At 37.0% G+C, this 25,374-nt stretch overlaps 1 protein-coding gene across 3 annotated transcripts in view; it reads right to left on the bottom strand.

The window, feature by feature from the left end:
- SH3KBP1 (SH3 domain containing kinase binding protein 1) overlaps positions 1 to 25,089 on the bottom strand; it is a 457,572-nt gene extending 432,483 nt beyond the window's left edge. For all 3 annotated transcript variants that reach the window (XM_051985147.1, XM_051985148.1, XM_051985150.1), the window contains exon 1: positions 24,991 to 25,089. In XM_051985147.1, coding sequence (XP_051841107.1) covers positions 24,991 to 24,994 — 4 coding nt within the window. In that variant the 5' untranslated portion in view covers positions 24,995 to 25,089. The remainder of the gene's footprint in view (positions 1 to 24,990) is intronic.
- Between the last annotated feature and the right edge of the window lie 285 nt (positions 25,090 to 25,374).

Below are 25,374 nucleotides of genomic sequence, written 5' to 3'. Positions count from 1 at the left end.
CTTACCATCCACCTTCCTTTACTTCCTCCCAAAAGAGCTGAATAGTTCCTTCCTAAAACTATCCCCTGCTTCCTCTTCACACTCCTTATTAACCTGGGTATTAAACTCACTTTCCCAATTCTGCCCAGGAAAGTAAGGGAATGATCAGTAAATAACTATGTGCACAGCTCACAGAACCACTAACTCTAGTGATGTTTCTGATGACCTTTCCTGACTAGCAATTTTCCCTTAAATAACTCTCTTTGATTTCCTTTAACTTTGCAAAGATCATTAGTGTCTTGGGTGCTGAAAATATAACTGAAGGTCAATTCGATCATTTTTCAGTCCTATCTGATTCTTTATGACCCCTTTTGGGATTTTCTTGGCAAAGACACTGGAATGGTTTAAACATTTCCTTCTCCAGCTCATTTTACAGATAAGAAAACAGATGAGACTGTTCTATACTACCTGCCCTGAAACTGAAAGTACCATGTTGTTCATCCTCTGTAGATTTTTAGAATCAGGAAAACAAAACACCTATCATGGAATTATCTAGAGTTACTTCAGTTCAGGTTCCCAGTCCCATCAGAAAGATAAGATTCATGATATTCTAAAGCAATAAGTTAATATGACCACTTAAGAGGAATAAGTAGATTTTAATAAGAACTAAACTATATACTCTAAGTATATCTAGGATTCTAAACAAGTAGGCTTCAAATGAATCAGTTACCAGTAAGGGTTTCTACTACAATTACTACCAAAAGACAATATTTGACAAACTATAGAAAATTACAATGACCCAAGTCATAGCATAGTCTATGAAAGCCCAGCAAAGACCCACACCACTTTATATATATATATATATATATGCTTGATACACATCTGTAAAAGGAAACCCACTCACAGTTATTTTTGCAATAGAAGGTAGGCAAGTAAGGGATATATTAAGATGAGACTATTACTTGTGGGGGTAGGGTGCCGGTGTGATTAATTTTTGATTTCTTTATTTACTGTCTAAGTGTGTGACTAAGTAAGATGCTAATTTCTATTCAGAGACTCCTAATTCTAGAAAGTAACTCACACATCCTACATACAAAATTCATGAAGATTTAAGTTATAGTTCTAGCCTTTATAGTGGTTTGCAGTGGCCACACAATTGCAATCTATAGCCATCTTCTTATTTATCTGTACTTTATTTTATCTTTAAAAATTTTAACTTTTGAAAGGGAAAAAAAAAGTCAGTGTAGAAAATGTTATAACAGCTGATTATCACTTTTTCTTTTAGATTTTGTTTTGGTCTAAAATTATGTTAACATTTTTATTTTTTACTTTTATATAGTCAAAGTCAATGTATATCTGTCTGTTTTCTTCCTTTAAATTATATTTGTCTTTTCAAATTTTTTATTCTTCATGCATCTTAATTGTATTATAATAAAATAAGAACTACTATAGTAACTACCACAACTTCCCTTATGTTGTCTCTTCAGTCATTCTTTATCTTCTGATATTTACCGTGTTCTATACACAGTAGGTATTTAACAAATGTGTTTGTATTATATTGTTTATAATACCTCATCCATGTTAGATTGTAAGCTGCTAGGAAGCAAGTATATCTATGCTGCTAGATAGGGCAATGGACAGAGCACTGGTCCTGGAGTCAAGGAGAATTTACTTGACCACAGAAATTTACTATTTGTATGATCCTGGGCAAGTCACTTCCCTGCTGTCTGTCTCAATTTCTTCAATTATAAAATGTGGGATAATAGCAGCATCTGCATCCCAGGGTCAAATGAAATAATATTTCTAAAGCACTTAGCACAGTGTTTGGCACACAGTAGGTATTACATACATGCTTATTTCTTTCTTCTTAACATGTTATTTATAATTAAAATCCAATATTAAAACCATATGAATAATCTTTATAATATGAAGAGGTAGACAGGGAAAGAAAGATGTTATTTAACTTTATTATGAGGTTTTTTAAAATACTTTTTAGAATGACAGGACAGGAAATATAATATTGTACATTACATTAGTGGCCAAACTGTTTTAAACACTGTTTGATTCCACCTGGCACAAACTTGTCTATGGGGATAATGAAGACTGGGAAGGGAAAAAAAAAATCCACCCATTCCCAAGTGACAGAAGAATAATACCACTGAATTGCTATGTTTGGCAACTTGTTCTAAGTCATATGGTACCTACAGAAGTATATTTCCCTGTAACCCATTGAAAGAACCCACGACAAAACCAACTTATCCCGGACAGAGGTCCTATAGACTGCCAGGCTCACAAAGAGCAGAATCAAGACTATTGCAGAGCTAAGAAAGCAGCCATAACCCTTTAATTGGTCAATTACTCAATATCTATTAAGCAGGTATCAGGCAATATGATCAATGCTAAGAATACCCCACCTCACCCTATCCCCAAAAAGGCAAAAGACAGTTCTATAACAGTTCTTTAACATTAGCAGTGGTTAACTGTATTAACTGAAACAACACAAGTGGGAAACTAGGAGGGGCTGCCACCTCCAATTTACAAAACTGAAGAGCTTAGATTTTTGACAGGAGGTCATTTTTCTGGGCAACTGTGCTCTAGGGGAAGGAAAGAAAAAGTGAATCCAATCACTAAAGACTGATTCTTGCTGAAGCTACAGTTTAAGAGAAAAGCAAGAAAAAAAAACAAAACAAAACATTTCATGTTGCAGGATGCAAAGGGGCCCAGGGACACTTCCCTAAAATGCAGGATGAGAACATTGCAGAAAAGAGAGCTCTACCCACTCTTATCAGAAAGTCTTCAAGCAAAACAGAAGTGTGACTAACGGACACACTTATCACACACCAAGAAGGAAGTGTGGCAAGTTTCTCAGCTTACCACTAAGCAAGAAGGAGAAAGGAGATGAGTTTTGGTCCATGATAATAAGCCTATCAAAGGGAAAATCTAGAAACTTAGCACTAACTGCACACCTTCTTTTTATTTCCTAAAGTCTGCCAAGTGAAAAATTAGAGCATGGACCACTTTTCAGAATATCAGATCATTACCTAAGCTATCTCAGGTAACAACATAGCAAAATTATAGGAAGGAGAGTTCATAGGAGGAAGAGAAGCTACCAAGTTGAGTCTTTAAAAAAAAAAGTCTAATATTTTGTATTGTGTTGTTTATAATACCTGCATCCAATGTTAGGTTATAAGCTGCTAGAAAGCAGGTACATCTATGCAGCTAGATGAGGCAATGGATAGAGCACTGGACCTAGAGTCAAGTAGAACTGAATTCAAATCCAACCACAGGCACTAACTGTTTGTATGTTCCTAGATAAGTCACTTAACTGCTGTCTGCTTCAATTTCTTCAATTGTAAAATATGGGATAATACCAGCATCTGCCTTCCAGGGTCAAATGAAATATTATTTTTTTTTTGTGAATCAAATGAGATTTTTAAAAAATAATTATAACTTTTTATTGACAGAACTCATGCCTGGGTAATTGAAATAATATTTCTAAAGCACTTGGCACATAGGAGATACTACATATATCCCTATTCCTGTCTTCTTAATGTTATTTATAATTAAAATCCAATATTAAAATCATATGAATAATCTTTATAACATGAAGAGGGAGACCAAGAAAGAAAGATGACGAAATCTTCCCAGACCATTTCTCTTAAAATGTTGACTTATACTTGATTCTTTATAGGATATGATTTAGATTTAGATAAGATTTATGTATTATTTACCTACAATAGCTATTGTGAAGTAAGGGCATACAATGAATAGATATCAGGATGAATAGAAAAGATCTTAGATAATATCTAATCCAATCATGTCATTTTGCACATGAGGAATATGAAAGGGCAAGTTATTTCTCTAAGGTCCCACCAGTAAATGAGTAGCAGAGATAAAAAATTTAAGCCTCAGACCTCTGACTTTTCAGTCAAAGCTGCCATTAAGAAAAAAACTTCATGATTATCTTTAACAATGAGAGGATCTAAATCAGTTCCAATTGATCAGTAATGAATAGAACCAGCTACACCCAGCAAAAGAACACTGGGAAATGAGTATGGACCACAACAAAGCATTTACACTCTCTCTGTTACAGTTTGCTTGCATTTTTGTTTTTCTTCTCAGGTTATTTTTACCTTCTTTCTAAATCTGATTTTTCTTGTGTAGCAAGACAACTGTATAAATATGTATACATACACACACACACACACACATATTGTATTTAACATATATTTTGACATATTTAACATGTATAGGACTACCTGCCATCTAGGGGAAGGGATGGAGGGAAGGAGGGGAAAAGTTAGAACAGAAGTTTTTACAAGGGTAAATGTTGTAAAATTATCCATGCATATGTTTTGTCAATAAAAAGCTATTTTTAAAAAAAGGACTTCAATTCAGATAAAAAAAAAATTAAAAGTATCCATAATCGTATGTAAAAATGCTCTAAATCAAGATTGATTAAAGAAATACAAACTAAAACAACTATGAAGTACCACCTCACAGGTATCCAATTGACTAATATGACAGAAAAGGAAAATGATGTCACAGAAGATGTAAGAAAATTGGAATACTAATACATTGTTGATGAAGAAATGTGGATTGCTGAACTGATCCAACTTTTCTGGACAGCAATTTGGAACTATGCCCAAAGGATTATAAAACTTTGCATACCCTTTGAACCAAGCAATACCATTACTGGCTCTGTATCCCAAAGAGATCCAAAAGAAAAGAAAAGGACCTACATATAGAAATAGGGTAATAGCAGTGTAAAAGAACTAGCAACTAAAGGGATGGTCATCAACTGAAGTAAGGCTAAACAAATTGTGGTATTTGAATGAAATGGAATACTATTGTTCTAGAAGAAATAATGAGCAGGCAGATTTCAGAAAAAACTTAGAAAGATTTACATGAATTGATATTGAGTGAAGTAAGCAGGACCAAGAGAACACTGTACACAGTAACAGCAAGATTATGTGATTATCAACTATGAAAGATTTATCTCTTCTCAGCAACACAATGATCTAAGACAATTCCAAAAAAACTCACAATGGAAAAATGCTATTCACCTCCAGGGAAAGAACTATGGAGTCTGAATGTAGATCAAAACATACTATTTTCACTTTTTTGTTATTTTTTTCTTTCTCATGATTTTACTCTTTTGTTATGATTCTATCACAACATTACTAAGGTGGAAATATACTTAATATGATTATACATTTATAACCTATATAAGATTACTTGCCATCTTGAAGAAGTTGAATGGGGGAGAGGAAAATGGAAATCAAAATCTTAAATGCTGAAAACTAATAAATAAATTTTTAAGAAAAAAGAAAACTATCTTTTTATATAATTGGAAAAAATAAAATACGTTTAAGTGGTGGGGAAATAGTGACTATTAAGAGTTTATCTGCTGATTAGTTGTTTTCTCACCAATTGATGACAAATTTTCTTTTTACTCTTTTTGAGGAGTGCGCAGAAGGAGGAGGAAGGGGAACAGGTGGATGATCTTCAACTGCAATGCCAATTCAATGTGTTTCCCTACCCATCCACCCCAGGGTGAATAAAAGGAAGTGGAAGTTGGGGAAAGCACAAATGAAGGCTCCCATGTTCAAAAATCTGGCTCTCAGCTAGGATAAAACTGTGAATAGAACTGTTTTTGGGTCAGGAAGACCTGAGTTGAAATCCTTCATACACATAACACTTTGTATCTATGTGACTCTGGACAAGTCACCTAACCCCAACTGCCTCACAAAAGATTTTCTAAAAATTCTCTTTCTCACTCATTCAAACATGATGTCTTTTGATAGCCTCCTATATTAATTAATTCTAATTAACTAAGTGGAAAGCCCAGTTGTTTCTGCTACTTGCTAAAGGAGTACAAGTACCACCAAAAGTCTGTAAATTCTGACATTTTTTTACTTAAAACAGTTATAATTCTAAAGCAAGGAGGTAGGGGAGAGGGAAACAGAAGGCAAGTAAAGAAAAAAAGGAAGGAAGAAAGGAGGAGAAATAGAAAGAGGGAAGAAGGAAAGAAAAGGAGGGAGAGGAGGAAAGAAGAGGAAAAAGAAAGGAAGGAATATTTATTAAGTGCCTACTATATGCCAGTTACTATACTAAATGCTTTACAAATATCATCATTTGGCTCCTTATAAGAATCCTGGGAAGTAGGCACTATTATTATCTCCATTTTAGAGTTGAGCAATTTGAAGCAGACAAAAATTAATCAACATTCTTAGGATCACACAGCTAGTATCTGAACCAGACTGGAGGAAGACTATGGGAAAAGGAAGAACTATATTCAGACTAATATATTTTTGACAATGGCATCAATGGGAAAATATGGTTATTCCATGTTATATAAACTTTAAAAGTTTAGTATGTAGCCATCCCCCAAAACATTCCAGGGTCCTTTAATGACTCATTATATACCCTATTCTTGAATTTGTCTAAATTCTTTCTTACCTCCTCTACATTTTCAGTCAGCACCATTTCTTAAAAGGGTGTTATTTACTTTACAACAGCTGTTGTGCAGAAGTTGATTTTTTTAAGGGTATACATGAAGGAAAAGGCAAAAGAAGTACAAAGAATATGAAGCCATCTTCTAGCGGCAAGTTAAGGATTCCAGGAAGATCTTGCTGCCCCAAATATTTCACCCACTATTGGTTTGGACTCTGAAATTCTAGCAATAGATTAATTCCTTTAAATCATCTTCCATTCCTTTACTTTCATTGACCTTCAAGGGTCCAAACTGTTGCCATATTTTTCTACATTTCTGCCTCTGCAATAACCCCTTATTTCTCTTCACTCAGAAATCATCCTATTATGATTTCAGAATGGCTTGGAGAGACTTACACGAACTGATGCTGAGTAAAATGAGCAGGACCAGGAGATCATTATATACTTCAACAACAATACTATATGATGATCAATTCTGATGGACCCGGCCATCCTCAGCAATGAAATGAACCAAATCAGTTCCAACAGAGCAGTAATGAATTGATTACCCATGCATATATCTTGTAAATAAAAAAACTATAATTTAAAAAAAAAGAAATAAATTAACCTATTTTAGTCCTTTATCACCCATCAACAGAAAGATTTCAATGGACTTCTAAATGATCTTCCTATCTCAGGCTTCTCTCCCTATTCTAATTCATAAACCACACAATAGCCAAGATAACTTTCCCAAATTGATAACTACCACATTTCAACAAGGATCAGTCATCAGTCAGTCAAAAAACATTTATTAAGCACCAACTCTTTGCTAGACATTATACTAAATTCTGGGGGTACAAAAAAAGGAAAAGGCAGTCCTGGGCCTTTAGCTCTGGAGTTCACAATCTAAAGGCTTTAAATTCAGTCAATAGCTAGCTGACAACAAATCGTTGGAAGTAAGTGACGAAAAAGTGGATGGAGCAGCCAGCCTGAAGTCAGTCTTCCTGAATTCAAATCTGACCTCAGACACTACCTAGCAGTGTGACCTAAACCAATTCATTAAACCCTGTTTGCCTCAGTTTCTTCATCTGTAAAAATGAGCTGGAGAGAAAACCTTATATGGAGCCATAAAGAGTTAGGGCTACAGAACAATAACTTATTACCTCAATTCTATTCAATTCTATTCAATAAGCATTAAGTGCCTACTATGTACAAGGCATTATGATAAGTGCTTAGGATACAAGGACAAATACTAAACAATCCCTGCCTTCAAGGAGCATATATTCTATTAAGGGAATGATTGTTGTCCTTGATTCTCAAAAAGGATCAAAATGACATTACTATGTTAAGAGTTGTTACAATGTGTCCGACTGTGATTGATCAGACCCATATGAGCTCAGAATGCTTTGCCACAAGTCAGATACAAATAATCCATATGAACATCTGGGGTGGATTCCCTAACTTTGGCCATCTTGCACTAACACAGCTAAGTGTGTTACTAAGTATACTAATACAGTGTACACTAATAATTGTGCTAATATAGATAAGTATATCCTCTATAAATATAAATATAAATATCATGGTTCCTTTGAAGAACAAACAACCTGTGCAAGTAGAGCTTCTCTTCCCAGAGGAATGTAATTTTTATTTTTAAATATCTGAAAAATGCCAGCATATCTTGGGGTTTACCAGCTAGATTTCTTTCTTAAGGACTAAGCCTTAAACCCAACTCATTGACTGACCAACAACAGGCCCCAGGCCAGACTCCAGTTGGTCACTGTTTGGGCCCATAGTAATTATTGTTTTCCCAAATTGGATTTTTTCTTTTGATTAGTAAAAAAGGCCATTCTTTACCTCAATTCTTACTAGACTTAATTACTGACTGGGTGTTGCCTCAAATAAACCTAGACCTATTAAAAGACCTTAGCTTAAAAATGTAAAGATTTCCTATCGCATCCTAAACCATCTCCAGTCATCCTAATCTGTATCTGGCTGCTGAGCCCATATGGTTCTGGAGGAGAAAATGAAGCAGGTGACTATACACAGTCTTCCCTCATTTCAATCCAATTCACTTGCATGACATGTCATCATTTCCTTGATGTCATGGCCCTCTTCTAGATCGAAGGACAAAGCACAACACAGAAATAGAGAAAAAACCACTAATTAATAAGAAGTTCAATTAGCAAAAGGCCTAATGAAGAATCAAAGTCTCATGAAGATTCTTCACATTCTAAGCTAGGAATTGTAGGGGGAGGTGAGAAGAGAGCTCTGTTAGCATGGGAGAAGGCTAGACTGTGTACAGCTTCAGAGGTGGCTGAAAGAGGGCTGACTATGTGGAACTTCAGGATTGTCTGGGTGAGCACAAGGGAGGAACAAGAGGAACTCATCTAAGAAAGGCTGACTACAGCCAGACCATGAAGAACTTTTAATGCCCAACAAAGGAGTTTTTAACTTATTCTAAAGGGAATAAGGAGGTTTCACTGAAGCTTTTCAAGCAGGAGTCTGATATCAATATGTGTTTCAGGATATCAGTTTAACAGCAGCATGAAAAAGGACTAGAGACAATTTGGCAGCAGGGAGCCCAAATAGGAGGGAACAGCAATAGTCCAGAGAAGAAGTAATTAGGGAACTTAAACCAAAGGAGGTTGGTCTGTTGAGAGAAGGGGACCGCTATGTGGGGAAGGTAGAATCCACAAGATGTAGCCACATATTGGTGTAAGAAAGAAAAGTAAGTCAAAGATGACTCAGGTTGCAAACCTAAATGAAAACAAAGATGAAAGCAAACTTAAATGAAAACTATATATTCAAAAGAAATAAGGATGTTAAGAAGAGGGGGCTGGGCTTAGTGAAAAGATAATGAGTTGGAGAAGTACATGGCATGCTAGATGCTAGAAGAACTCTAAAGTGCCCATTTTCTCTATTATGGTTCCGTAGGGTCCAACTTTTTGTGATCCCTTTTGGAATTTACTCAGCAAAGACTGGTTGGTCATTTCCTTCTCCAGCTCATTTTATACTTGAGGAAACTAAGACAAACAAGTGACTTGCCCAGAGTGGTGACACAGATAGGAAGTATCTGAGGCCAGATTTGAACTCAGGAAGATGAGTCTTCTTGATTTTAAGCCAAACTTCCTATTAAATGCACTATCTAGGTGTGTCTGTCTATCTGTCTGTCTGTCTGTCTCTGACTCTGTCTCTCTCTATGTCTCTGTCTCTCTGTCTCTGTCTGTCTGTCTGTCTCTCTCTCTCTCTCTCTCTCTCTCTCTCTCTCTCTCTCTCTCTCTGTGCAGTTAATCCTTTTGGTTTTTAATTCAATTCAATTGTCAAATTGGTCAGAGTGAAAGTTCCCATAAACTAGACCATAAATGTTTCCCCTTGAGGTCCTAAAGTAATGGGGTAAACAGAAAATAGATGTAAGAAACGTTTACATAACATAAGCAACATTAAAAGAGAAGATGTTTTATAAACACAATAGCAAACACATAACTTGAACTACAAAAATCTCAAAACAAAAAAAAATTGCTTTTCAACATTCACCTTACCATATCTTTGGCATCTGAACCTTCCAATTGCCCTCCCACCTCACTCCCATACACAATAGTCTCTGCACTCCCATCCAGCTAGAATTGAGAATCTCAGAATTGCTCAAGAATACTCTACGACCCTTCATCCCACTTATCCAATCAATTGCTCAAGCCTTTTATATGTATCTCTACATCTCTTCTCTAGCTCTGTTTTCCCCCTTCTCACCAATCACCCCTCACCTAGACCATTAGTATATGCTGCTAATTAATCTCTCTGGCTCATGTCTTATTCCACTACAAATTCACCCCTACATATATGCCAAAGTTATTTGCCTTAAGCATAGTTCTTACCATGATCAGACTCCAATGACTATATTGTTTCTAAGATCAAATGTGAATTTCTCATGGGTTTTAAAGTAATTCACAACCTGCCCCCAATCTATCTTCCCAAACTTATTATGCATCACTTCCCTTCCTACATGAAATGGTCCAGTCAAGCTGACTCTCTCACTGATCCTCAAACCTGACATTTTCCACCTCCATACTTTTGCACTGGCTGTTCATTATGCTTAATATGCATGTTCTTTCTGTTGCCAAGTCTTCAAGTTCTTTCAAAAATTAGCAAAATGATTTTTTTCCTCTCCTTTTTCTATCTAAAAAAAAAAAAGAAAATTACCATCAGGGGTAGCTAGATGTTGCAGTGGATAGAGCACCAACCCTGGAGTCAACAGGATTTGAGTTCAAATTTGACCTCATACAATTAACATTTACAAGCTGCATGACCTTAGGTGACTCACTTAACCCTAATTGCATTGCAAATAAACAAACAAAATATCATCAATTATATGAGATGACTTTCTGGAAGACAGAAAGAGATTCAGAGAAATTATGGTAATACAAAAAAAACGCCAAAAGACATCAATTTTAAAATTTTATGTGTGTGTGTGTGTGTGTGTGTGTGTGTGTGTGTGTTGTGTGTATAAAGAACATTAGGAGAGCAAAAGTTAATTTTAATGGACCTTCTTTAAAAGTGTGGCCCAATGACTATACATGTATAACCTATATCAAATTGCTTGCCTTCTCAGTGAAGAAGAAGAGAGGAAGGGAGAGAATGCAGAACTCAATTTTTTTTTAATTTTTATTTAATAATTACTTTATATTGACAGAATCCATGCCAGGGTAATTTTTTTTACAACATTATCCCTTGCACTCATTTCTGTTCCAATTTTTCCCCTCCTTCCCTCCCCTAGATGGCAAGCAGTCCTATATATGTTAGATATGTTGCAGTATATCCTAGATACAATATATGTTTGCGGAACCGAACACAGAACTCAATATTTTTAAAATGAATGTTACAAATTATTTTTACATATAATTGGGGAAAATGAAAAACTAAATAATTAAAATTTTTAAGAGTGCGGTGCAGACATTTGGATCTATAAAATTACTACAGCAGTACCTTGGCACTTGTTAATTGGTTCCAGAAAGCAAAAACAAGGAGTATAGAATGAATTTTTCCCATAATAAATATATTTCCAGTCCGCAGCCTAACCATCCCTCCCCATCCAGTTCCCCAAAGAGGCAAATGAGGCTTCCAGCTGCAGAGAAACAGGTCAGTACAACCCAGCCCAGTCAGACTTCTCCCTTCTTGACCCAACTCATTTTCTGAGAAGTGACCTTTATACTCTCCGTAATCCCATGCTACAAGCTTCCTTGGGGTGGGAGGAATCCTGGAGGTGGAAATAGAAGCTATAATCCAACACCTTCCACCACCCAAGGTTCTGACCACAGTCCAGGATTCAGGGCTCTTGGGTCCCCCACTGTCTCCACCTGGGCTCCCACTACAGCTGCTGCTCCTTCTCCTGCTGCTTCCCCTCCTTTGGAGCATGCTGGTCCCTCCATGCCCTTTCCAGGACTACTACTGCTTTTGGATCCAGGACACTATAGGCTACAATCATATTGCCCTAAAGGAACTATTCTGTGACCTGGCTACTCATGAAAACAATCCCAACATCGTGGGCTCCAATCTGACAGTCCTACCTACATCCAGTACTAAAGTAACAAGTGTTGAAGTAAATAAGTGCTGAAGAACCACTGTATGTTAAACAGATACAGGAATCTTTTCTGTAACTTTTTACATTCAATATCTATCCTTTCTTAACAAAACAAACAAACAGAAAGGTAAACTTTCCTGCATACTTTCAAACAGATATACTGTGGCTCAAATGTCTGGATCAGGCTATTACAGAACACTCCATGTGGCTATTCAGTGTTCTTTAATGATTAACAAGTTCTAGTTCTTAAACAATTACTTATGACTCTGCAAAGGAAAACAGCCTTAAAAAGTTGATCAATGAGTTCATTGAGACTAGGGATAAAGCTTATTTTCCATTTTATGTCAGAGAGGTGGTGACAACTACAGAATGAGCCATACTTCTTTTTTGACACAATGTGTTTGTTTTTGCTTCTTTGTATCAATTTGTTTTAAAAGAGGCCTTAAAAGAGGAATTATGGAAGAGTGGGAAAGTAACAATGATAATGATGCTTTAAAAAGGGGGGATATCAATACAGCATTAAAAAACATCCAGAGAAAAACAGAAGGAAATTCATAAAGAGACGGCAATAAAAAGGGCAGTATTAGCCCTACCATGTTAAACTGCACATACCCATTTGATCAAGCCGTGTCTCTAATGGACCTTTATCCCAAAGAGATCATAAAGAAGGGAAAGGGATACACATTGCAAAAATGTTTGTAGCAACTCTTTTTATAGTGGCAAGGAACTGAAAATTGAGTGGATGCCCATCAGTTGGGGTTGGCTGAATAAGCTATGGTATATGAATGTAATGGAGTATTAACATTTTATAAGAAAAGATGAGGGCTGATTTTAGAAAAGTCTGGAAAAATTTACATGAACTGATATTAAATGAAGTGAGCAGAACCAAGAGAACATTATACACCGTAACAACAAAATTATATGGTAGGCTTAGCTCTTCTCAGCAATACAGTAATCTAAGACAATTCCAATAGACTTGGGATGAAAAATGGCAATTGCATCCAGAATTATGAAGACTGAAGTATAGTATTTTCACCTTTTTTTCTTTTTTCTTGTTTTTTTTCCCTCCGAGTTTTTGGACTGAATTTTCTTGCACAACATGACAAATATAAAAATATGTTTACAAGGATTACTTATGTTTAGTCTATATCAGATTGTTTGCTGTCTTCAGGAGGGAGGAAGGAAGAGAAGGAAGGAGAAAAATTTGGAACACAAAGTCTTACAAAAATGAATGTTGAAAACTATCTTTACATGTATTTGGAAAAATAAAATACTATTGAGCAAAAAAAAATCTATAACTTAGAGCCTAATAATAAATGAGTTAATTTATGAAATTTTTTAAAATAATGGCTTTTTATTTTTCAAAATAATTTATGGAATTTTTGAAAGTTGCAGAGCTAACATTCAAACTCAGGTGGGTCCTTCAAATTAATATATTGTCCCCTTTTCATGACACATGTCTATCACAGAGCAAATGAAAAAATAAAGTCACCTTGAAATAAAAATTTGAAAAAACTAAATTATATTTACTTTTCTCATTTCTTACATTTATTTAACTCCTCCCCTTTCCCATCCCTCTTTCTTTTGTGAACTAGAATCTCATTCTGGACACTTGGACTTTAATGTGTTCCATAGTAAACTGACCGATAAGTAGAGAATACTAATAAAAACAGTCAAACATTTAATTTCATGTCTGAAGACATAAGAGGTAGTTGACAGAGAGATTAAAGTTCAGTCTGTGGTTCTGCCACTAATTACTTCAGTTTTCTCATCTATTTATTAAGTGAGATTGGTCAAATTGTCCTTCTGATTTTATTTTACTTATTTAATATTTTCTCCCAGTTACATTCAAAACAAAAAAAAAAAATTATACATTTGTTTCTAAAAGTTGAGTTTCAGTTTCTCTCCCTTATCTCCACCCACGATTAAGAAACCATTTGTGAATATGTAAAACATTTCCATAAAAGTCAAGTTGTGGAAAAAAAAAAAACATAGATCTCCTATTCTTATTAAAATAAAAAACTTCAAGAAAATTCAAGTTAAAAAAAAGAGAAAAACAGAGAGAGAAAGAGAGAATGCTTCAGTCTATTCAGACACAATCAGTTCCTTCTTTGGGTATAAATAGAATTTTTCATCATAGGTCTTTCAGAGTCCTCATGGATGATTGTACTATTGAGAATAGCAAAGTCATTCATAGCTGGTCATGCCAGAACATCACTATTACTTTTTATACAGTATATTTCACTTTGCTTGAGTTTGTAGAGGACTTTTTTTTTCCTGACAGCATCCTGCTCATCATTTCCCACAGAACAATAATATTCCATCATAAACCCATACCACAGTTTATTAAGCCATCCCCAATCGATGAGCATCCCCTCAGTCTCCAATTTTTTTGCTTTGAGAAGAAAGCTGTTAGGAATATTTTTTTTTGGTACAATATAAGTCATTTTCCTCTTTTTTCCCCCCAAATCTCTTTTGGTATTCATGCCAAGTGGTGATAATGTTAGGTCAAAGGATATGCATGAATTTATAGCTCTTTGAGTACAGATCATTTCTCAATTAGGGCATGGCTCTCTTTTTTTTTTTTCTTTATAAATTTGAATCAGTTCTCTCTTTTTTTGAGAAATGAGAGCTTATCAGAGAAACTTCCTTCTAAATTCTTTTTACAATTACCATTGCTAACTGTATTTCCCCCCCATTTATTCTAGCCTTTCACCCTGTCCCTCCTCAAAAGTGTTTTAGTACTGACCATTTCCTCCCTCAATAGCCCTCTCTTTTATCACCTCCCCCCTTCCCATATCTCCTCCTATGGTAAGAGAGAGAAATTTATCTATACCTTATTGAATATTTATGCTATTTCCTCTTTGAGCCAATTCTGATGAGAGTACCGCTCATTTTCTCACCCTCTCTTCCTCCTTTACCTCTCCACTGTAAAAGCTTTTTTCTATCTCTTTCCAATTGCCCTTCTGAGCTCTAAGATTCTATGATTTCATGAATCAATGTAAATGTGAGGGTCAGGATACAAAAAAGTCAAACACAGTCCCAAAGGCTAGTTCAGGGAAGAAAAATCCATAGGAGACACTTGCAGAGATGGAAGAATGAACTTCTTTTACTCAAAGCCTCCACCCTGTCCCTCTAGGTTTACAACTCAGCTATCTCAAGATGAAGTGAAAAAAGATGAAGTTACTATTATAAGAACAGGGGGAAAGACAGTTAAAAGTACAAAAGCTTTAATAGTCTGATTCTTCTTTCATTCACTGAAAGGATAGCTCCATAATAGGAATCATTATGCTATCAGTTGTTGTTGCTGTTGTTGCTTTAAGACAGTTAAGAAGTCGCAGTGAATGATTTTGTGCCTTGAAATCTTTTGTGCCCTATAAGGACAATTAGATAGATATCACCCCCCCTCTTCTTCATCAGCTTTTCTTTATTTACTAGTGTTTGTACCATAGAAGGCTTTCAAAACCTAATCCTGGCAATCTGCCAAATGGGGTTCACAAACACTGCAGCAGGCTATAAAGAACCAGCAGACAACATTTTTTTAAGGGACAGAGAGCCTGAGTGCCGGTACTATGTCACTCATAACCAGCTTCTATGACTAAGACCAATTATACCATGATGGAACTAAGCAAGTATCACCATGATGAACAAATACTGACTGTATATCTATGATGTAAACCCTGATAATGTGGCAAGACTTATTAAAAATAACAAACAAACAAACAAAAAACCTATTTCAATATTTTCTAACGAGAGAGGGAAAGAGAAGATAAATGCATGTTCTAACTATAATTCAAAGAGTTGTGCAGGCTAAGATAGGCTACCTGATTCCAAATTCAGTGTTCTTTCTACAATCCCCCTTGTTGTTTGTCCTTCATTCCTTAGAGACCCATGACTCAGGGAGGTAAGCATGAGAGGGGTGTACAAAGTCATCAGCCTCAATGTCTCCTCCAGAGCCATCTGGGTCCAGTGGCAAGATACAGATCAAGATGACTGGAGATAGCCCTGGATCCAGTGGGAAACCTGGGCCTTTTTAAGCTACTAGAATCCTACTAGAACAGAAGAAAGGAAAATGAGTTAATAGTTCAAACACCACTAAAGTTGCCTGAGGGGAAATTATCTGATTAAACATAAAGGAAGTGAGATAATGCTTCTGTTCTAGCAGGATGAAGTTGGGGGCCAATTAGGTCATCTGAAACCAAAGAGTTATTTATCGGACATTACAAGAAATACCAAAAGACTATTTAAATTTATCTTCTCTGGAATTTAGTCCTATCAAGTGGTGCATCATAAACTGTAATCAGCAAGCCTTTTGTTATATTGAAATTTGGGGATACAATAGTACCTCTTAAGAGGACATAACCAGTGCTTAGCAATAAAATCCAACCAGAAATCCAAAGGGCCTGTTTTCTGGACCTTAGTAACAAGACATTTCATGAATGACCAATTTCACTGAAATATAAAGGATTTGGCACTATCAGGCCAAGATGTTTTATGTAAGCCTTACTATCTGCTCCATTAACAGAAAATCATTCTGTACATAGTTATGTGAGATAAGTTCTAAATGGACAGACTATGTAAATCTATAGATAATGAAGTTTTGAATCTTTCATACCAACCACATTTTTTTGTTTTATTTTGCAGAAACAGAAAAAAGGGCCTAAGGCTATTGTGTGCCTAGCAATATACTGAATAAACTGCAAAAGCCTATTAAAACAAATATATATGTATCCATTTTATCACAAATAGGCCAATACTCATGCTTCATAAAAAAAAAAAAGTAGATTGTCTTCAATTGGACACTATTCTTACCATCGTAATATATACACAAATATTAAGTTAGATATTCATACTGAATCTCTCTGGCTCTGAGAACTGACAATTTTAAATTCCTGAAAATTGTTTTCTAAACGGAAAAAATTGCCCTTGTTGATAGCCACATTGATGAAGATTAAACCAGAGTGACTAAAAACAGAAAGGACTCTTGAATTTTCTTAAAGATACAAGGAAAACACTGAGGTGACAAATGAAGGAAGACAGGCTTGACTTTTTTGATTTTAAAGAGATTTTTTTCTATTTGTGGTATGCACAACATAGTTCTTGCAGTACAGCCTGCCAAACCAGTTGTTTGTTGTATTCTCACCCATAAGGAAAAATGGTATGCCTGCCCCTTCCTCCATTAAAGATAGAATAATTAATCCATTAAAAATATTACCTGTTAATGCTTTGGACATACTTATGATGATGACTAAAGCCAATGTAAGATGGGCTACCCAAAAAACAACTTCATGTGTTTGCTTTGCTGCTCCAGTTTCCAAAATCTGACAAATCCTATTTTGGGTAGATTTCACACCACCTCTGTGAAACAAAGTTATTGCCACCATTTTGCAAACTGACAGGCCTATAACTTTAGCACAAAAGTCAAGAGAGTTAATGTTAAGTTTGTATTTAGAATGAAATGGTTTTTACTGAGAGATTCTTCTCTCTTCTGAGTTTACATTTCCTAATATAAACAAGTGTGTAACAGTTAACCTTTAATGTAGCAGAACCTAGAAATGATAACAAATGTTGTCTTTAAATCTCAGAAGTGGAGATACCAAAATTCTCATCTCAAAATTCAGATCCACTGGTTCTAATACCTCTCTATAATCACACAGTAGTAAGGACTCCTTTAATATCCTCACTTTCAATGTAATCTGATGAATATTTATTAATCACCTATTAAATGCCAAGTACTGAGGATACATACACAAAAATGAAATAAGAGGGAGAAAAAGAAGAGATGGAACTATCCCCATAAATGTGTATGGTATATGGAAAAATTGATTAGGAAAGAGCAAGAATCACTGAAGGTTCATGGAAGAGGTAGTATCTGAGCTGAATGTTGAATCCAAAAATTCAAAAAGCAGATAAGTCAGATGAATGAGGGAAATGCATTCATGGAATAGGGAATAATCTGAATGAATGCCTAATCATTTCTAAATGCCTGTTCTTCAGTCATAATCTTCACCTTGCTTATCCCCATCACAAAAGAACCTTGACTTTGTCCCTCAGATACTGTGTTCTGAGAGGTTTTTACAAGAAGTTCCTATTTTGGCAAAAATGAGGCCTCCATTTTATTTCCTGGCCATTTCTAAACCTTCTTTTCAGCTCTTTATGTGTTATTTTCTCCAGTTAAAATGAAAATTCCTTGAGAAAGCACTTTAATTTTATTTGTTAGCATCACCTTGTATATCACTGTATCTAGTGTATAGTAAGTAAACACTTTGTGTCTTATCATTCATTAATTCAAAGAGATAGAAGATAGAGTCTAGTGTTGAACAGTTGTAGGTAATTCAGTTAAGCTAGAAAGTATGTGTCAAAAGAGAATAAAATTAGATAAGACAAGAAGGGTAAATGGCTGCCATGCTGTGAAGGGCCTCAAACATCAGGCTAAAAAATGTGAATTTTTATCACATAGACACTGCAGAGCCACTGAATTTTTTTGAGCAGAAGAGTGACCCAATCAGACCTGTGCCTTTTGCCAGTTGTGTAAAAGGTGTATTAGAGAAAGGAAAAACTGTAAATGGGGAGAAATAGGGAGATTAGAAGTCTATTAAAATAGTTCAGGGAAACAGTAAGAAGGATTCAAGAGATGTCAGAGAGTCAACACATTTTGGTAAGTGCATGAAAAGGGGAGAGAGTTAAACAGAAGAAATCAAGGAAAACTAAGAATAAAAATCCTGGTTTACAAAGACAATGGTGAAGCAACAGAAACAAAGGGAAGTCAGGAGGAAAAGTTTAGGAGGGAAGCTATGGAATGTGAGAAGATCCATCAGCCAATGGTATTTAACTACCAAGAAGATACAAAGATAGCCAAACACAGTGCCTCCATTCATGGAACTCACATTCTAATGGGAGAGACAATATGCAAAGAGATTTAAGTATTAGTTCTAGACAGAGTAGATGAGAAAGAAGACACCAGTTGTGGAGAAGACTGGGAAAGGTTTCCTTTAAAAAGTAAAATTTGACCTAAGATTTGATGAAAGCTAGTAAACAGAAGTAAGGAAGGAGAATATTCCAACCATGGGATACAGCCATCAAAAAAGTACCAAGTCAGGATATGAAGTATTCAAATGCAAAGACCAGAAAAAGGCAATTAGGAAAGAACAGGGAATTAAAAACTGGAAAAATAGAGAAGAGGGCAAGATTGTGAAACACTGTAAGTACCAAAAAGAGTATTTTTACAGTGGATTCTAAGATGTTAGGGGACCACAAATCCCAGCATCTGAGATCTGGAAAAAGGGTTGTTCTTAACCAGGACATCCAAGTCAGTAAACGTCAATGGTAAAAAACAACATCTTTATTTCAATATATTTTCCTTTGTAATTACAGTCATTTTTCATTTGTGTAATTCTTTGTGATCCCATTTGTCATTTTCTAGGCAAAGATACTAGAGTGATTTCTAGCTCCTTTTACAGATGAGGAAACTGAGACAAACAGGATTAAGTGATTTATTCAAGGACACAAAACTGTGTCTGAGGCTAGATTTGAACTCAGAATGATGAGTCTGACTTCAGGCCCAGTGCTCTACCACTTAACTATTCTTGGGCTTCACAAGATTTCCAAAGGAAAGGATTAAAAACCCCTAGATCATCTAGTCCAAGCTTCTCCGTTTTTTACAGATAAAGAAACTGAGGGCCAGAGAGTTTCAATGACTTATTAAAAACTCACAAAATAAACAACCAAGGCAGAATTTGAATCCATATCCTTTGACTCCAGAATCAGTGCTCTTAATGTTATATCAAACTGCCTCCTCTATTTTATTTTTTGGCAAGACAATTGGAATTAAATGACTTGCCTAGCATCACACAATTAATAAGACTAGATTTGAACTCAGGCCTTCCTGATTTCAGGGCCAGTGTTCTATGCACTGTGCCATCTAACTGCCCCACTCACTGCCTCCTCTGACAAATTTTTATAGTTGTTTAATAATAACTTTTTATTTTCAAAATACATACAAAGATAGTCTTCAACATTCACCCTTGCAAAATCTTGGGTTCCAAATTTTTCTCCCTCCCTGCTCTCCATAACCCTCCCCTAGATAGCAAGTAATCCAATATATGTTAACATGAGCAACTTTTCAAACATTTCCACATTTATCATATGGTACAAGAAAAAAAACAGATCAAAATGGGGAAAAAATGAGAAAAAAAACAAAACAAGAAAACAACAACAACAAAAGTGAAAATAATATGTTGTGATCCACATTCACTCCCCATAGTCATCTTTATGGATGCAGATGGCTCTCTCCAATGAAAAAACTTCTTAAACTGTGTGTTGGAATCCCATATAGGGTCACATAACTGAATGTCGGGTTTATAAAAAATTTTGGCAATAGTAAAAGGTTTCTGAACTCTCTACATCCTATAATATCAAATATTCCACCAACATTTAATTCTTTATGTAAAAATAAACAAGCACATCCTTCTCATTAATATGCTATTTGCTTTTGTCTTTAATAAATGATAAAATTATATGAAAAACAAAGAATTATTTTAAAATAAATTTATGATTTATTATAAGTAAATTTTTAATTTACATACCTATTTTATAATCCTATATAACCAAAGTTAAACAAAAATTCCTTGGGCAAAAAGGGGTCACAAATGGAAAAAGTTTAAGAAGGTTTGCTCCATGCATCAAATGATGATGCATGACTAGAAATCAGGGCTGAATATATAGATATACACATGAGGTATATTTAGATGGTCAATAGCATCAAAAGCTATATTGTTCCCATTTCCCCTTATTTAATTTCTTGAAAGCATCTTGTAGCTTAGTGAATGACATTTTATACATGCCAAATGAGAGTATGATATGCATTTTCTGAAGTATTACATCTTGATATTTTAGAATAATGTTTCTCTTTCTGTATCAACTACGGGAGAGAATTTCCATAGTAGGATGAGAAATTAGTGGGCAATGCAATGTCACAACTAGTGGGAAGATTACATAAATGATTGTCATCCAGCTTCTGTTGACATACTTCTAGCAACTTAGTAACTCTTAAAGCCAGTCCCCTTCATTTCTAGGTTGCTCTATTTGTTTGTAAGTTTGTAAGATTCTTAAATTGATTAAGTATTTGTTTCCTTATAATTTTCACTAATTGGTCCTAGTTCTACTCTGTAGTCCTATAAAACTGTCTAATTACTGTTCTATTTTGAAGACAGTTATCATAAATCTGACTTTTTTAAGACTAAATATTTCCAAACCATTCATCTAGTTCTCATTAGTTTCCAGATTCTCTTACAAATTCTGATCCTCTTCCTTTACCTCTAATCATATAAGATTTAATTTCTTCTTAGAACCTAAGAACTTTTCAGATCTTCCTTTTGTCATGCAATGACCATTTTATAGATTCTTTGTAGTTATCACTGAGTAAATGAGTTAAAGCCAAGTAGAGTTCTCTGGCATGACAATAGAGATGTCCTTCAAGATGGATGTTATTTGTGTGTTCAACCAATCCCAAACTTACCTAGAAGTATTATAACTTGTTCATTAGAATGGTACCTATCAAATTCTTAGTTAAAAAGTAAATACATAATGTCTACAGTTTTCCTACTCTAAAAATTGAGAAATAGGTTTTTGTTTTGTTTAGTTTGATATGACTTCTTAGTGAACCCATTTTGGTTTCTAGTAATCATCATCTTCCTTTTTTAGTAATCACAAATAATACTTCTATTCTTAAAAAGGAAATGACAACCAATTGTTCTATGACTCCACTTCCCATTCTTGTTACTTTCCTAATCAAAACTCTCCTCCCTGATTGCCACTCCTTTATATATACTGACTCCCCCTATCAGAATATAAACTCCTTAAGTATAGGTACTGTCACTTTTTATATTTGTATCCCCATCCCTTAACTAACTACTTAATTAATGTTTTTAATTCATTCATATTCATCCACCTGCCCTAGAATAATCCATCTAGAATTTTGCTGGGCCTCTTTTACCCCTTTTAAAAGAGGTATCTGCCTTTTTCCAGTTCAAAAGTATCTCTCCTATTCTCCAAATAGGAGAAGTCCAAAGGACTCTGAGTCCTTACAATAATCCTGGATGTAGTTCATTTGGGTTTAGTGTTACTTTATTATCTCTTTACCTAGATTCAGACTTCAATCTGTCTTCAACGATAGTGTTCTATTCTTTCAAATCAAACATTAAGAGAAAAATGTAAATAAAATAAAGGTTAAGTAGTTCAGCTTTCTCCTCTGCTAACATTAAACCATCTGCCCCAAGCAGTGGAGCTATTCTTTCCTTTTCTTCTTGCTTGAAACATAACTTTAGGAAATAATAATAATTTATGTTGTGTTTTAGTCTTCCTACATGTCTCTAATCTTCTCTAAAATATACAGAATTAGTGTTTCTGAATTTTAACTTCAATTACTAGGCCCCACTTTGTCAGAATCTGCAACCTAAATCAGATGTTTAAATGAGATTAGTGTGTAATCTAAGAGGACCCAAAAGAGAAGAATGGAAAAAGCTAACCTTATCAAGAACAAAGTGTTGAACAGCAGATAGCATGCAGGGCCTAGGGTCAGGATGACCATAATTCAAATCTAACCTCAGCCTGTATGAGCCAGAGCAAGTCATTTAACTGGTGTTTGCCTTAGTTTCCTCATCAGTCATAAGGATAACAACATCTACCTTCCGTGGTTATTGTGAAGATCAAATGAGATAATAATTGTAAAGTGTCTGGCTGACAGTAAGCCCTACGTATAGGACTTATACACAGATGTTAGTTACCGTTACTGGAGCAGCTAGGTGTTGAAGTAGATGGTATTGGACCCCATCAAATCTGGCCTCAAATACATACTAGCTGTGTGACTTTGGTCAAGTCACTTAACTCTGCCTCAGTTTTCTGATCTGTAAAATGAGCTGGAGAAGGAAATGGTAAACTACTCCAGTGTCTCTGCCAAGAAAACCCCAAATGAGGTCAAGAAGAGTAGGACTGGAGGGGACAATCACAAAATGTTTAACAGACCTGACTCAGCAAATAAAATCTCAGTCAACACAATTCTCAGTCAACCAGCTAAATAGGTACCATCTCCACCAAGCAGTTGTCTGGTTCACTCTGACAACAAAACATGGTGAAGATTACAGAGCCAAAAGGACAAAGTATTTACGTAAATGTTTTGTTGCTACCATAAGAAGCAATCTGTATTGAGGACACCAAAAACACATAAATGGGTTTCAACCTTCTCAGACAAGAAGGGGGTTGAGGGCTGGGGGTTAAAGGTAACCTACCAAGTTGTCTTTCAAAATCAAGGTGTGATGAAATTGCCCATTCAGAGAAATAGGGAATTTGGGGTTGTCCACAGTTTCTCTTACTATCAAATGAGGTGAGTTGGATTTGATGCTCTCTAAGATCTTTTCCAGCCTTAAAATTCCTTTTTTTTAAAGTGACAAACATAGTAGCCTCAGCCACTGAGAAAGAGAGAACACAGAAGCCTTGATTGTACACAAAGAGATGCCTTCCACAGACATATGCTACATCAGATCCCAGACTGGCCCATCAGGAGCTGGCAGCCTGTGGATACACTTTGGAGCAGTCAGCGATGCCACTGTCAAACACAGCTCCCTCCCCCACCAATCCTGTGCCCTCTGGGTAGGATTCATTCATTAGAACCATCTCCAGGGGCCTGGGTGCAAACAGGAGGCTTTCGGAGAGCTGTCCTTTTCTGAAAGCTGCCGCAGGCTCCCGGGGTGGAGGCAGCCAACCCGCGTGGGATTTAAATGGCCAACAGCATGTAGAGGCTTAGCTTCCTTGGTATTTAAGCCGGCTGGAAAAGCAGCCAGCAGAGGAACGGTTCCAAGGCAGGAAAAGAGGAGGAGGAGGAGGAGGGATAGGGAAAACTCTCCCCGCCCATTCCAAAAAAAAGTGAACCACACCCCCCTCATCCTCCCTCAAATGCATCTTCCTACAGCTCTCCGGGGTCCTCCAGGCAAAAGGAGAACCGCAAAGCATTCCCCGCCCTCTTTTCAGACACGTCTAACATTAGAAGGGAACTGGGGACCCTGGAGACCTTCGGAATTTCAGAGCTGTCAGCTTCAGCTCCTCATATCCTAAGTGGGGTCATTAAAGGCAGCTTCCTTAGCTGACCCAAGGGGTGTAGAGACCACCCTCAGAGAGCGACCTCTGTCTACCTCACTTCTCACCTTCCCGAGACCTCCCAATCCACCCAGCCTCAAAGGCAGGGGGCAGGCTGTGTAGCTCACTTCCCCTCCATCACCAACTGTGCCCTACACACCCCCTTCGGTCCTGAGATGCCAAACCCCACCTACGCCCACTGGGATTTCCTGTCTGCACAGTGATCGACCAACCGTACGCAGTGTGTATGTGACCACGAACCTGTTCGGACCCCCTCCCCAAGCAACAAGGCAAAAAACGTTGCCTGAGTGTAACTGCCGAGTGTGTATCTTCCCGACAGCCAGCCTGGATCCTGAGTGGGCACGCTTGGGTGTACGTTTCATCACTCTTGAGCTCTAATGCATTGCCCTAGATTTGCGCATCACCCCACTCAGTGACAAGCTCGAGGAAGGGGACTAAGTGGCAACCTTAGATAAACTGCACAGCTCGGGGGGTGCGTTCTCTCTCTCTCTCTCTCTCTCTCTCTCTCTCTCTCTCTCTCTCTCTCTCTCTCTCAAACTTGTTCATCTCCCCAATTCGCCAGCAGTGGAGATTACGAGGATGGGTAGAAGCTCTCCCACCGCCGCAAATGCAAACCCCATGGCCCATCATGGGGACAGACGGGAGCCTGGCAGACAATTGAGGACAGAAAGTTGATCGGGGGAAGAGACATAGAAGAGACTCCCCTCTTCCCCTTCCCCCCATTCCCCAGCCTGGCTGGGGGTGGGTGGGTGGCTGTGTTCCCCTCTTCCTCACCTCTTCTCCCTCCTCCTGCCCAAACCTAGGAGACCCCTCTGGCTGCTCCCCCGATCCCCCAACTCCCTGGCACTCACCCATTGGTGTAGAGCCAGGCTGGGCAGCAGAGACAGCGTGAAAGTTTGCGGAGGCGGAGAGCTAGGCGTGGAGAGCTCTGGGGGTAGGGGGATCCCCGGATCCGGGTAAGCGGCGAGGGCTAGGGCTGGGGGTCCAGGGGGTGGGGAGCACCGGGGGAGGGCGGCTTGAGGGATGGAGGCGGAGACAGGAGTTGGCCCCTCTCTGGCTTCCTCGGGCTTCTCAGGGCCGCCTGCTGCTGTTGCTGCTCCTGGTGCTGCTGCTGTTGCTGCTCCTGGTGGTGGTGGTGGTGGTGCTGTTGCTGCTGCTGCCACTGCCGCTGCTGCTGCTGCTACCCCGGGGCGGCTGCTGCTGCTGCTGCTGCCACTGCTGCTGGTGCATCGTGG

The sequence above is a fragment of the Antechinus flavipes genome, chromosome 3, assembly GCF_016432865.1.
Source record: "Antechinus flavipes isolate AdamAnt ecotype Samford, QLD, Australia chromosome 3, AdamAnt_v2, whole genome shotgun sequence".
Lineage (NCBI taxonomy): Eukaryota > Metazoa > Chordata > Mammalia > Dasyuromorphia > Dasyuridae > Antechinus > Antechinus flavipes.
The sequence above is the reverse complement of the archived record's forward strand: the minus strand, read 5'-3'. Positions and strand labels throughout refer to the sequence as shown.